Raw genomic sequence first — 15331 nt, 5'->3', positions numbered from 1 at the left:
ACTTAACTTAGCCTATCTTAGCTTAACTTTTTAAACTTAGCTTAATTTAGCTTATTTAACTTTCTTAGCTTAATTGAACTCATCGTAAATTATCTTAACATTACTCTAATGATTGAGGTAAATTACTTTCTTAGCATAGCATAGCATAGCATAGCATAGCACAGCATCACTTAATTTAACTTAGCTTAGCTTATTTTAGCTTAACTTGTTTAACCTTTCTTAGCTTAATTTAACTCATCCTAGCTTATTTTAGCATTATTGTAATGATTGAGGCAAATAACTTTCTTAGCATAGCATAGCATAACTTAATTCAACTTATTTAACTTTCTTAGCATGATTTAACTCATCGTATCTTAACATTACAGTAATGACTGAGGAAAATCATCATATATGTAGAATTTGATGTAAACAAATTCTACATATATGAAACAGAAAAAAATTCAGGGATTCCGTTTGCTGCCTTTGAGTTGTTCTTCCTGACTGTGTCTCAGACTTCCCTGTTACACCCAAGACAAGTGCAGTATAATTATGGCATCACTACATCATGAGGCCGTGGAGGATCACAGAAAACACAAATCTCAACAAAACACCACCCTGCTATAAACAAATCTACTCTGACTGATGGGGTTTCTGTTTGGATGTGACACCTCGTTTCTGCATGTCGTCGGATCAGTTTCTTCCTTCGAGGAGTTGTTTTTTTTGTCCTTAGCCTCGGTTGCTAACGTTTGACCTGAGGTTGCAAAGGTTGAAAAGTACCACGAGTAAAGCAACATAGAGAAACAGCTGAGAGCCTGTTGCGAAACGAAACGCAGGCCGCTGGGCATCTGGAACGACTGGAACGTTTCTGTTTGCCACCGGATTGCTCAGCGCAGCGGCTGTTTAACATTTAATGAGAAAGTAGTGTCTGTGGTCTCTGTGGTGGTTGGAGTGAAGACAGTGATGGACGAGCCACAAGGGAAAAAAACTGGAATGGAATGAATCCCTGTAACCGGCCTCTGCTGAAGGATTCTTATTTTACGAAGTTCAAAATTACTACAACAATAACTTATTCAGATTTAAATAAAAAGGTCGAGAAGGAAGCCTTTCAATTTAAGCTCAGAGTCTGGACGTTTTTCTTGGAGGAAATAAAAAACCCACACAAGACACGGAGCATGCTGGTTTGAAACCTTTATACATATTTACACGAGAAGACGAAAATGATTCGATGACAGTTTCATTCCGTCTGCAGAGAAGTGGAAAAGAAATAACGAGACGTGAACGCTGGAAGCAAGGAGCAGCTCTGCACCACGACTCTGAAGGAAATAAAAACGTCTTGTAGGAGTTCGGCCTCCCACAGGATATCTGCAGGGTCAAAACAAGCATCTGTGTTTTATCTTGTGGGGTGGAGGGGTTGTTGGAACTTGTGCTTAATTATTGGAGTAAACTGGCAGAAATTAAATCAAAGTTAGTGTTTTACTATTCACACAGGATCAGTAAATGCAACTTTACTGACTTTATCTCTGGTATACACTTCCTGACAGATTTAGTTAAGTTGCAGATGCAGATGAAGAATAAATAATATACGACATGTATTGATCCCAGGGGGAGAATTTACAACCAAACCTGTCAGCATTTAAAACAGCCGTTAGCGACGTGATGAACACATGAATGCATCAATAAATAAAAGCCAACAACGTCTAAATGTCATCCATCTCCTCTGATGGGTTTAAACTTTGTTTTCTACTTGCTGTGCAGTAACATCTTGACTCTGCTTCCAAACATCTGTTTTATAACGCGGCCATCGTAAATCTTGAGTGAAAATCTCATAAAAGAAACAGTAAAAACACACAGAGATGCCGCTTCACGCTGGATTAGTTTTATCACTAATATGTTTAGGGATATGCAGTTAGGGATAAAGATCACACACACGACCTCTGCAACTATTACACATCACTGGAGGTCCCCTGGTAAAACGGGTCCCGTGCAAATAGGGCTTAGAAATGGCTCCAAAAGTGAGTCAGCCTCCTTGGACCTCCATGTTCAGCTTTACAGCAGAAATAAACGTGTTTACAGCCTGGCTTTGGTCTCTAGAAATAATTCCTCCATCTATAACAACTGTACAAGGGAGAATCTTTGAGAACTCACTGAACGTTATGCAGACTCAGGGGGCGTGGCTACTTTGAGTGACAGGTGGGAGCCCTCAGAGGTCGCTAGCTATCGATCTACCTACCTACCTGCCTGGTTCAAACTCCACCTCTTTTGGAATTCATCTTAGCCTAAAACCAGAGGTATCTCTACCACAGAGACGTAAAGTTTATTCTTATCGATTCTATAACGTGCACAATGGTGGAATTTGATGACGTACAGGCTAAATAGGATGGTCAGAGGATGAATTGTGGAGCATGTACCTGAAAGCAACCTAAGCTGCAATAACTCAACTAGCATCTACCACTAGCGTCTTTGAAGCTATGTATTTTTCCGTCTTATAGAAAAGTACATCCACTAATCTGGAAGGAGTCTGACTGGCGACTTTTCAGATTTTATGCTAGGCTAAGCAAAGCTACGCTAAGAGGTATCCCTACTACAGAGTTGTGCATTTTATTCTTATCGATTCTATAACGTGCACAATGGTAGAATTTGATGACGTACCGGCGTGTGGAGCATTTACCTGAACCAACTCAGCTAGCATCTACCGCTAGCTTCTTTTTTAATTGATTAGTTGGAGACGCGTATGTTTCCCTCTTATAGAAAAGTACATCCACTAAGCAGTATGACAGGCTGCTTTTCAGTTTTTGTGCTAGGCTAAGCTAAGCTAAGCTAAGCTAAGTTAAGCAGATGTTAGCTTTGAACCTCCTGATTTGTTTCATCTTGGTTTAAATAAAGTAAAATATTAAAGCAACAGACTGTAATACGATGTGTAACAAACCTATCACCAGGTAACAGCTACGGTGTTAGCATCGTAGCTATGTTCAACTTTTCCTGAATGCATAACAAAGTAATCACTGGCTAAGCTAAACTAAGCTAAGCTAAGCTCGCTGGTGATGTCTCTGAACCGTCTGGTTTTGAAAACAAAGATTCATTTCATACAAGACAAACATAAAAACGATGACGTTTAAAATAAAATGTTCCACTTCCTGCTTTTACTGTGACAGTGTCTGTACATGCTTACGACAACAGGCCAACAAACACTCACATGACAAACAAAAGTCCAGTTTGTGGCCTGGTGCAGAGACCCGTTCTCCTCAGGATCTGGTGTCGGTTTAAACATTTACAACAATTTAGCGCCTTGCAAAGTCCCTGACGTCGCTCTAATCCCACTGGACAGTTGCCAGTTCCTCTTCAACACTTTCTCTGCTTCCAGCTTTGCACAATAAAGGCGTCTTTATTCCACGCCGGGGCCCCGGCTCCATGATTTACAGTCAGACGTCATCATCAGCCACAAATATATTACTCCACTTATTTTTTTTCTGTGTGTGTGTGTTTCTGAGAAGCATGCGTCCTGTACACAGTCCTGGTTGTAAAATCAGTTTAAATGTGATATTTTACACGGTTCTGTGTGCTGCGGTAAAAACTCTCTCCTCTTTAGATTCAACTAAAAAAAGAAAAAAATAATAATGCCTGGTAGTAATTACAGAGCTGCTTCAAATACATTACAACCTAGATCTGTACATATGAGACCAGAACCAGTGTGTACCTTTTTACTGTTTCAAGTTTGGTTTTAGACTCTAAATAAATAAGAGTTGACTTGATTTTCAATTTTAAAAAGGTCCTAAACCAGTAAATTTACCTTTCATCCTTTAGCCTATGAAACAAAGAAACCAGAGAGAGAAGTAAAGGAGAAACCAGTGGTTATTAGATTCATATAAAAGCAGAAGAAGAAGAAGCTTCCATCAGTGATTTCAGATCTTTTCTGTTGGTCTAAACGGAGCACGGACTCTGGAACAATATTCAGATGTAAATTTAGACTTTCTGTCTTGTGAATCTGGAGAAGAACCAGGTTTATTTTTATTTATTTTTTTATTTTAGCGTCTAAAACCAAACTTGAAATACCGGCCCACGTAGCTTTATTCTTTCCCTCACTCCTCCAGCTCTATAAATGACGGCTGACGTCCTGGGACAGTGGATGCGTGACCTCATCTCGTGGTCTGACTCCACCTCTCTCTGTGTAGGTGAGCTGTCTGCAGGACGCTGGTGTACGTCACATATTCGTTTAGCTTTACAGCGAAGGATTCTGGATGTTTGAGTCCTTTAATTATCTGACCCTGCTATTTAGTGTTTTAGATTAATCCGAATATTCTCTGGTGATGCGTTCAAGGACGTTTCATCGCCGGATATTTGTCAGTTGGCTACAGAACAACACGTGCACGTGTTTTTGCGTCTTTCCTGTTGTCTTTCCAATAAAATGCTTGTGTGTCGTTGGATTTTGAACCAAATAACTCAACTTGACAAATTGTTTGTCTGGAGTCTCTCTGTTGGGAACTGACCAGTCAGTCAAACTGCTGTAGGGGCGGGGCTTATGCTTCATCCGAGCGCCACAGAGTTGGATTTGTTTACAACAACATGGCTGCTGTCGGAGAAGCGAGACGTTTAGAGTCCGTTGGAAAGAAACCCACGTCAGAATAAAAAGCTACGACCAAGATGAACCTGTCTGCTCTGATCTGGAGAAGAACTGGAAGAGTCTGTTTGGAATTAATGGACAAAAACATGCAGCGCCGCCGGTCTGGTTCTTTTATCTATTTCTTAAACGCCTGAATTTCTACTTTTGGAACTCAATATATTTATTTTTCGTTCTGTTTCGGCTCCAAATCAAATCGTCCTTCTCGATCCTTCATGCGATCCTCCTCCTCCTCCTCCTCCTCCTCCTCCTCCTCCTGTCCATACTTCAGTTCTTGTCACGATAATAAAAGGATGTTTGTTTTAAGTGCATGCGCATCATTGAGTCTGTACATACAGTATATGTTTATGTGTCAGTGTATAAGTTAAATGTGTGTCAGTGTGTTTGTGGCGTGGCGATGCGTTCAGGCGCTCCGCGGCGCCCTCTGCTGCGGCTTGCTCCTGCTCTTCCTCCCTGCTGCCCTTCCTCCTCCTCCTCCTCCTCCTCCTTTTCCTCCTCCATGCCTGTGCCTCTCTTTCTCTTTGTTCGGCTCAGACGTGATGCCCCCGTGGCGGCGGTGGCCGCGGGGCGGGCGGTACCCCAGAGCCTTGCAGTGCTGGCCCAGGTTTCCCGGGTGAATCAGCGCCATCACGTCCTCGTACCAGGGCTGCGTCCCGGCACTCTGATAGGACGAGCCGGACCAGGAGGCCAGGACGCGATTGGCTGAGGGGCTCCAGACGGCGAGGCGCACGGTGACGGCGGTCCAGTGGTAGCCATGCTCCTCCACCTGGCAGTGGTAGACGCCGCCGTGAGACAGCTCGGCTCGGCGAATCAGGACGCCCCGCTCAGTCACCACCAACTGGTCGCCTGATAGCACCTGGACAGAGGTCAGAGGTCAGAGGAACGCTGAGCGGGTAAACTCCAGAAAGGTTTTGAAAAGCGTATCACAGGTGAGAGGGAGACGTACCTGGTTGAGTTCAGGACTGTTCTCTCCGGCCTGCTTGTACCAGGTGACGGCGGCGTGTCTGGACCGAGGAAGACACTCCAGGTATGTGCTGTTACCCTCGGCAACCATCATCAGCCTCTGCTCTGCCTCCACCTGCAGCCCGGCTTCAACAGAGAGGAGACGTCTGCTTTTAGTTCAGAACTGGTTCCATCACTGTTATTCTCACCCACAGGCCAAAACATTAGGAACACCTCCTTCATGACTTTGGTTGATGTTGAACCAGCGTCAGAAAAGGTGGTGTGATCATTTTGGAGAATGGAGTTTAAACCAGAGACCAAAACTGGGGCTTGCCAAAATAATAGGAACACGTGTCAATACAATTCAGTAGAACGACAAAATGAAAACCCAGTTGAATCAGTTATTAGAAACTAAAGAACACCAGAACCTCCATGGAGACGAGATTCAGTGCAGAACTGATATCTCTAGTGTACCTAATTATTTGGTAAGTAAGTGTATATACTGTATATATCATATCTTTATATGCATGTAGTTATTATCGTACATGTACTTTAACCAAATGGGTTCAAGTATTCTAGCCTGGAAGCCAAACAACCAGAAAGTTGTTCTGGAGTCTCTCTGTTGGGAACTGATTCTGCTCCAGCTAAGATCTACTGTCAGTCATAGTCATAGACGTCATCTATGATGATCTGTGATCTCCTCACCTCCCTGTCGGACACACTGAGTTAGAGGATCCTCATCTTCCCCTAAGTGACGAGCATTCCTCCTGTGGAGAAACAACAAGGACTTAGAACAAACCAGAAACTTTACTTTAAGTGGAGCTACCGGTGTGAAGGCCATCATGAGGTTAAAAATGTTAGTTACATTAGTACTATACCAGGAACTATAGCAACCTGTTGTAGTTCACTAACAAAGACCACGCCTTGAGGGGAAATGGATGGAGGCAGTGAGACTCAGGATGGGGGCACGTCTCAGGACGCTTCAGCTCATTTAATGAAAGGTGGAAGTGGGCCTCACATTAACATCCAATCTGATCTCACCTGTCCATCTACCCGGTCTTAATATAAATGCGTCTTCAGCCAGCACTTGAGATCTGATCTCAGTTTGTGTGTCTGTAAATCAGCAGCGCCATCATGTGGTCAGTAGAATATTGTACCAGCTGCTGTCTATAATGGATCTCTACCTACCGCTGGATCAGAACCATCAACAGCTGCTTGTTGACTTGGAGACATGATCCAGATTTTGGAACAAGACGGAAAAACCCTCACATGTTAAGATCTGATTTATTTCTTGATAGCGACGGCCAAACAGCTGCTTTCTCGAAACAATCTATTGCTACCTACTGTTGTTTCAGAACCATGAACATGCACTGTTTGTTGTGTGTGCGCCCTGACATCGTATATAATGTGGAACAAGTCTCAGGACGGATGTTAATGTAAAGTCTGAACGGGTCAGAGAGGGTTAAGAGACGTGTTCACAGAAGAACAGGAAATAGAATGACATGGGGCGTGGTCTTGTGCCTAATAACTTCAAGATAAATGCTTTAAATGTCATAAAGAAAATATCTAATATCAGGTGATGGAGGACACTGATTCCACAGTCACACCTCGTAGCCCACTGAGATCATATCAGAGGATGATTTGTTGTTTCTACCTGCGCACGGTGGGCATGTAGGGGCTGCAGGCGTGGCCGTCCCAGGTGCAGTAGGGGTCTCTGGCCAGGCAGCACTCGGCGCAGGCCTGGCCGTAGAGCTCGCACTGGTACAGAGCCAGCTGGGACACGCCCTCCCTGGAGCCCACAAACAACCACTGCTGGGAAGGAGGAGGAGAAGGAAGAGGAGGAGGAGGAGGAGGAGGGGTGGATGGATGGATGGAAAATGGAAATAGAGAACGAGGAAAGAGAGGGGCGTTAGCTTCGCTCCCACATCGACGACCAACACAATAAAAAAATAAAAAAACAGATTCAGCTTCGGTCTCTGAGTCACACATCAACTCACACTGTAACAATGTCAGTGTTTGTGTTTGTGTGTGGGAGAGAGAGAAGAAAGAAAGAAATGTGGGGAAGCTTTTTATAATCTCAACGTGGACGTCTGCTTGTGGGAACGAGCTGCAGGTTTTTATTTTCCTCATGAATCCAACTCTATTTTAAAAATGCAAGGTGCATGTCTGTGTGTGTGTGGTGTGTGTGTGTGTGGCATGATTTCTCTGACTGAGGAGGGGTAACCATAGCAACTGGTGATGAAGCTGTCCTTGGAGACGCGAGAGGTGGAGGGATGAGTGATAAGTGAGATGTTGGTGTGCTGGTGTGTGTGTGTGTGTTGTGTTGTGTGTTTGAGGAAGTTTGGATGTTTGAAAAAGAGTTTCTGTGTCTCTCATCTCTTACCTTTTTCTTTGAGAGTGTCATGGCTGTCACCGGTGATTTGTGCTGTGAGGAAGAAAAAAGAAAAAGCTGAGAAGATGCTCTGCTGATGGGGAGGGAAACGGCGTCGTAGGCAGGCAGAGCGAAAGAGCGGAGGAATTAGTTTAAAAATCTTTGCGCGTCGCTGCAAACCACAATCATTTCAGAAAATTTTATAACATTCAAACTGAATTAGACAGAAGTGATAGTGGACAGTAGATTATGGCCTCAAATGTGAATATTGCACTTAATTTTCAACATTTCTCCATAAAAATGACTCTACTGCCGTTCCTTTCAGGACTTCTGCTAGTTTTTGAGTCATTTTCATGCAGAAATAACAGAGCATAGTAGTCATGTTTTAGCTGTTGTATCTGGTATTAATCATACATTCTTTACAGCTCACTTTTTCCATTGTCAGCGGTGCCCATTTCCAAATGGTACGGACGGATATGGAATGCATTTATGTTCGTCACGCAGGCTGATCTGTGTTGTGTTTTTTATAAAAGTGTAAATCCAGTTTAGACTGTTTTGTTTTGTTGTACCTGGAAGATCTGCAGCTGCTCCAGAGTGACCTCCTGACTCTCACCGTGCTCTCTGGGCAGATGGATGGCCTTCAGCACGAGTCCCGAGTCTAAAGAAACAAAACAAGACCTTTAACAGGTTGTATTTTCAAAGAGAAGATGGTGTTAACCCCTTAACGCCTAGTGTCGCGAATTCGCGACGCACTGTTTCCGCTCAGACTGCAGCCAAAATAACGCATGTAATACTAGTTTGTGCACATTCAAAAAATTCCTAGGAACCTTTTGCAAGCACTAGTTTCTCGTAGGACCGGTCAGAGTGGTAAGCAAAAATACAAATAATTCATTTCTTTATATAATTGAAAAATCAATTCAGGCGTTAAGGGGTTAAAATGCCAGTCACGCAACAAACTGGCTACCTGTCCCGATGAATAGGACGTCGTAGGTGCCATCCACAGCCTCCACTCTGTCCACCAGCAGCTTACTGAACTTGTAGTTAACGCCCACTCTGACCAGGAGGGGGCGCTCACCTAGCGGCAGAACGTTTTCCTAAAACAGAGTGAATAATATTTAGAAAATGTATCATATTAAAACTGCCGGTTCATTAGGTACACTAGTAAAAACATCTTAATATAACAGCCCTGCACTAAATATTTCTGAAACTAAAATATTTACATTCCAAGGACCCCCTAAATCCACTGTCCCCGTATGCCTGTGAAGCACACACATGGGTCCGGGTCAGGTTAAGAGATTAATAATAATTTAACAATATTTAAAGTAAGTGCTGGATGTACTGACAAAAATGTGAAAAAAATGTCAAAGCTTGTACATGTACATAGCTGGCCACTTCATTAGGTACACTAGTGAAAACTTTCTGATATAAAAGTTCTGCACTAAATCTAGTCTTCATGAAGGTTCTGGTGTCCAGCTTTAGTTTCTAATCACTGAGAGAGATGTTGATTCAACTGGGTACTACTGAACTGTATTGACATTAATTTGTCCACCCTACTGTAGTCAGTTTAACAGCACCACAAACTCAATGATCATCCACCTTCCTGATGCTGTTTATACATCAAAGAGGATTTAGATTAGAACGCATTCACTACTGTACCTAATAAAGTGGCTAATGCAAGTATTTTTTTTTCAGCTGATCCCGTCAATAATATGGTGTGTATGTTCTCAGGGTTGGTCCTAATTTAATTTCTTCATTTCACTTAAGAATTTGGACAAAAATAGACGGAGCGACGACCCAGAGTAAAATAGGCCACAGTCAAATTAAATTCAGTCGCTGTGTAATTTAATAAAAGAGGAATGATCATCTGAACCTGCAGCAGCGGGTGAGTCCGGCTGAAGAAGATGACGTCGTCAGGATACTCTCTGGTGGAACTGTAGCTTCCATATGTGCTGCTGGGACACTGAAGGGAGTTAAGAGATGTTCACGGTTAATTTAGCTTTAAAAGCAATGACCATACGATGATAAGGTTTATTAGTTTACTCACATCTAATGACATCTTATTTGGTTTCTTATTAGGTACATGGTTGTCTTTGTCAGTCTAGATTTAAAAATGATTGACTTACGGTTCCCGGCCGTGGATAAGGAACCTTCCCTGTGAACTCTGCCCATTTGTACTGCGGCCCCTCCTTGTGCAGGAAGTTCCCTTTGAAAGCTCGAACCACGTCCTCCATTCGGTAAACGCAGACGGCTGAACCATTCAGGATATCACTGGGGATAAAAAACACAGAGAGATCCATGTGTTAGTCCTCCACCCAGGCAGGAACAGAAACATATCAGCTTGATGAGTTCCTCAGAGGTCTGGTTCTCTGGACACACACATGATCATGATCCACTCTGGACCCTGGTCTCTGGAAGATGTTTTTAGAAAAGCGTGACAAAGTTGAATATTGATGCTAAGTAGAAACAGAGCAGATAAAATGAATCCCTCGGTTCTTATGAGTGACTCAAACCTTTGACTAAATCCCAAATTCAATTTTTAAATATTGTTTTATGTGTGGCCAGGAAATCTCTCTATTTCTGTGACAGGGAAGTCTGACTCTCCTCTCCTCATAACTACATAACCTTGGAAATGAACAGCAGTATACTTCTAATATCTAGACTATGTGGGCACATTAATAACGACCTGTGAACTCTTGTAAAAGTTTATCTTTTTCTGCGTTTCTTGCGTTTTTATGATGAAATTACCTCCCACTGAAAATAAAGTAGTAAAAAAGAAAAAGAAAAGTAAAGAAAGCATTAGCGCCCGATAATGTAGAACATAAAACTAAATATTTATGCTTCGACGCCGGCTTAGCCTGATGTACTGCTCCACAGCTGTGATTGGTCCATTATCATCATCATCATCATCATCATCATCATCATCCAATGTTTAGTGAAGTGTAAAAAACAATCTGCACAAATTCAGCTTCTCCACTGGCAGACTACAGCTCCGCTAATGCTAATGCATTTTTTAATTTTTATGCACAACATAAACACTCGACTGCTGCCACTCTCCTTTCATTAGCGTTAACTGTGTGGATGATGGTGAAAAGATCTGGTTTGCTCTGTAACAGCCAGAATATAAAGTTCTGTTCTCATAATAATAATACTTTTCAAATTAACGTTATAAAATGCTTCACAAAGACATAAAAATCTGTAATTTTATAAACGTGCGCAAAAAACAAAGACAAGAAAAATATAATTTAAACTCAATCTAAACCAGGGACATGCTCTATAGTTAAAGTACGTTTTAAGTGATGATTTGGAACCCTGATTGCAAACGCCCTGTCCCCCTTTAGTTTTCAGTCGGGACCCCAGAATAGGCACTAGACCTCTACCTGAGCATCTCAAGGTACGCCCCGGCTTGTACGGTGCTAAAAGGCTTAAAAGTGATGCATCCAGGGCCACGAGGAGCTTTAAAAGTAATCATTAAAATCCAAAAATATATTTTAAAATATATTTGGAGCCAATGAAGACCTGCTAGAGCCAGAGTGATATGATCCCTTCTCCTGGTTTTATGAATAATATTAAACTTTACCAGCCACAACTTAGTTTGTCTGGAATGTCTCTGTTGGGAACTGATTCTATTCCAGCAAAGATCTGCTGGACCAATCAGATCGTTTTTTAACTGAATTTCTGTTTTCCTACCTCCATTAAAACCTTCTGTATTTACATGTCTAGATCTGAATGTTAAGAAATAAATCTCTTTTCCTTCCACCTGGCTCTACTCTACTCTTCTGATTGCCTTCCTCTCACATACATAGATAGATATGTACATGTGCAGCTGTTTTTGTAGTAGTTTTGTAAATATGTAATCAAGTCAAGCTAACCGAGGCTAACGCTAAAATGAATAAACAGCAGCCTGTCCTGTCTGCTCTCTGCTACATTGCATGTGAAGCAGGGACAATTAAATTATAGAAGTTTTCAAACAGAGAAGAAAAGACAGAGGACAGATCTGCGGTGTCCACGCCTGACCCCGTCGCAGGAAACAAAAAAACTGACTGTGTCCACCCCCTCAGAGGGAATAATGACCTCCATGCTCCCTGCAGTCGTGTGGTTAGGACCCCACCCTGGGTGATGCTTTGGATTTCTGTCCGCTGAGATTCCAGACACTTTCCAAAACCCCAAAATAACAGAGCAACTCCCTGCTCCCTCCCTGCCAGATGCCGTCATACTGTACTCGTGCTGCTACTGTGGAGCGCAGAAACCTCTGACATCCCCAGAGTGTGCGGAGTCATTGGTGAAAACGTGGGTGAAAACCAGACGTCTTCTGGCTCTTCCTCATATGTCTTTTACTTTGACTATTTTTCTGTCCGTTTCCTGCATTTGTTAACTGTTTTGTGTCATGAGACAGGAAAGAGGTATGACTGTTCTCACTCACTGGCCACTTCATTAGGTACACTAGGGAATGCATTCTAATCTAAATCCTTATTCGTGACTGTTCTAATGTCCTATGAAAACACATTTGAATCAACATCTCTCTCATTTATTAGAAACTAATGTTGAATAGTAGAACATTCATGAAGATTTAGAGCAGGACTGTTATATGAGAATGTTTTCACTAGTGTACCTAATGAAGTGGCCAGGGAGTCTGGTCCCAAATCCGTACGACAGTCCAAAAACATGCCGTCATTTACATCATTGATCATTTTGAAGGATGTAGGATGTTTAACATTAACAAGCATTAACAAGTGCGCTCAGTTCATTAGGTACACCAGGGAAAATGATTCATTCTAAGAAAGTTGATTTAAGGAAGTGTAATACATGTAACGCAATGAAAAAGCACGAGGACAGTAAGGTCTAGGTTTGTAGAACAGCATAAACATACAGCCACAAAACATTAGGTACTCTAGTGAATTCATTCAAATATAACAGTCCTGAACTAAGTCCTCCTTCATGACTGTTCTAATGTTTAGTTGATCTAGAAACAGCATCAGAAAGGTGGTGGTGATTCAACTGATGATAATAGTGGAGAATGGAGTTTGGGGTGCTGTTAAACTGGATTGAATTAAAGTGTTTCTGTTGTTTAGCCTAGCCCACTGACAAACATGTTAAAATATTAGGAACACATGTCATTAGGCATACTAGTGAAAACATCTTAATACAACAGCCAAATATTTCTAAAACTAAAATATTTATAGTCCAGGGACCCCCTGAATCCAGTGTCCCCGTATGTCTGTGCAGAATCCCATACATGGGTCCAGGTCAGGTTAAGTGATCAATTACATTAATGATATTTAAAGTAAAAAGCAGACGTATTGACAGAAAAGTGGGGAAAAAAATGTCAAAGCTTGTACATGTACATAGCTGGCCACTTCATTAAGTACACCAGTGAAAACTTTCTAGTCTTAATGGCGGTTCTGGTGTTCAGCTTTAGTGTCTAAGAACTGACAGAGATGTTGATTCAATTATTGAACTGTATTGACACATGTTCCTATTATTTTGGCCACCCCAGTTTTAGTCAGTTCAACAGCCCCACAAACTACATCCTCCAAAATGATCATCATGTGAATCACCACCTTTCTGACTCTACATACTCGACAATAGCCATGAAGGAGAAACGCAGTACAACTGTCTCAGTTATTTGAAACTAACGCTGAATACCAGAAACTTCATGAAGACATAATTTAGAGCAGGACTGTTACAGTAAAATGAATTCACTAGTGTACCTAATAAACTGGCCAGGGAGTCAAAACTTTCTAAACATCGTCAGATTGTAGAATCTGGACTTTAAGTTTGTTTTCTCTCGTCTCCTTGTACTCTGGCGTTGTAACTAATCTGTCACTGTGTACTGATGACAATGATGATGATGACGATGACAAGGCTCAGCTGAGCTCCACGCTGAATGAATGTGTTTCATTCATGACTCAGTCTGACAGCAGAGCCTGAAGGCAACATCTGTGTGTCACACATTACAGTATCATAACCTACCACAGCTGCTCTCTTGACTGACTGTCACCATGAATTAACACCAGACAGGACACTGTGGACACGGGCAGGCAAAATTAGAACGGAATTGTGGAAAATGTCAAATGTTTAGTCATTTTATTGGCCACAAGAACAAGTATAGTCTGAGGGAGTCCTTGTCGACTCCACTGTTACAATTTAAGGCTGGTTTCTAGAGGTCCAGTGCTGCCGAAAGAAGCTTTAGGCCTCGTCCAGACCTCACATTAACACCTGGTCTCACCTGTCCATCTCTAAGATCCTGTGTTGACACCTGGTGTTAATTAAAATGTGTCTTCACATGCATCCCCAGCCAGCACTTGAGTCTCTGAGACGTCTGTAATGCATATCTACCTACCGCTGGATCAGAACCATGATCATGATCCAGATTTTGGTACAAGATGGAAAGTCTCTCACACGTTAAATTCTTCTTTATTTCGACGGCCAAACACCCAAACAGCTGCTTTCTCAAAACAATCTATCACTACCTACTGTTGTTTCAGAACCATGAACATGCGCTGTTTGTTGTGCGTGCACTCTGAATTGTGGTCCTAGAAAGTCTCTCTTATTGACCTTCGACCTGACGAAGGTCCGTTAGTTTTAGCGACAAAGCTTCCATCCTCAGAGTAATGTCACTGCTGACCACTTGTGATCAGATCACCCAAGATGGATGTTAACGTGAAGGTCTGAATGGGATTTTAGTGACAAAGTCGTCGTCGAATAAATCATCCTTATTCTTTCCATTTGTGGCCTCTAGTAGATAAACTCATCCAGTCTTTCATTCTCAAAGTGTTGCAACATCATCACCTGGATCTAAATATATATCTGAAAGAAATGGTTAAAAACTAAGATGGCAAATGTACTTTATTCCCCTGATATCTGTATTTTATAGATGTACATACCTTGAAGTGGTAAACAGGCCGTAGATGAGCGGGTTCTTCTTGTCTTTTCCTTGGAGGATAAAGATGTCCTCTGCATGGAGACACAAAGAGGTAAAACATTAGATAAAAACATCGTCTGAGTTAACGTTTTTACATTAGTGATGCTCAGCTCTGTGTAGACCGTCTCTGTAGAGGACTACATGTGTGTGTTTGGGTGTTTTGTATTCATTGCGTGCATGTATCTGGTATCTGGCAGCATGGTCGACTGGCTGCTTGTAATGAATGTGCATCCATTAATAACCCGCCGCAGTGGGAGTTCCACCACAGGAGAACGACACCTGCTGCCACGCTCGCCGCCGCCGCGCCTCGGCCGCCGCTCTTCATTTCAAACACAGCGGATCGCGACGTCCGACGCGTCTTTCTCACTCTGACGCCGCTCCGGCTGCGGCGCCTCATGCTGCACAATCAGGAGGAGAGTCGAGTCTTTGCTCTTTCCATCTGTCTTTAAATCCTGATAAACTCAGTCACCACCTGCTCAGATCTGGGGAAATTACTTTGTGA

At 42.4% G+C, this 15331-nt stretch overlaps 1 protein-coding gene across 2 annotated transcripts in view; it reads right to left on the bottom strand.

The window, feature by feature from the left end:
- Positions 1 to 4860: 4860 nt before the first annotated feature.
- The window catches only part of sema3h (sema domain, immunoglobulin domain (Ig), short basic domain, secreted, (semaphorin) 3H), a 65156-nt gene continuing 54685 nt past the window's right edge, over positions 4861 to 15331 (bottom strand). The window contains exons 9-18 of one of the 2 annotated variants that reach the window (XM_084552902.1): positions 14792 to 14861; positions 10031 to 10175; positions 9778 to 9867; positions 8872 to 9001; positions 8477 to 8565; positions 7920 to 7961; positions 7191 to 7348; positions 6242 to 6303; positions 5541 to 5683; positions 4861 to 5450 (exon numbers count right to left, since the gene is read on the bottom strand). In XM_084552902.1, the coding sequence (XP_084409028.1) occupies positions 4998 to 5450; positions 5541 to 5683; positions 6242 to 6303; positions 7191 to 7348; positions 7920 to 7961; positions 8477 to 8565; positions 8872 to 9001; positions 9778 to 9867; positions 10031 to 10175; positions 14792 to 14861 (1382 nt within the window). In that variant the 3' untranslated portion in view covers positions 4861 to 4997. The remainder of the gene's footprint in view (positions 5451 to 5540; positions 5684 to 6241; positions 6304 to 7190; positions 7349 to 7919; positions 7962 to 8476; positions 8566 to 8871; positions 9002 to 9777; positions 9868 to 10030; positions 10176 to 14791; positions 14862 to 15331) is intronic. The other variant, XM_084552903.1, reaches the window with a different exon arrangement.

This window comes from Chelon labrosus (assembly GCF_963514085.1).
Source record: "Chelon labrosus genome assembly, chromosome: 10".
NCBI classification, from domain to species: Eukaryota; Metazoa; Chordata; class Actinopteri; order Mugiliformes; family Mugilidae; genus Chelon; species Chelon labrosus.
The sequence above is the reverse complement of the archived record's forward strand: the minus strand, read 5'-3'. Positions and strand labels throughout refer to the sequence as shown.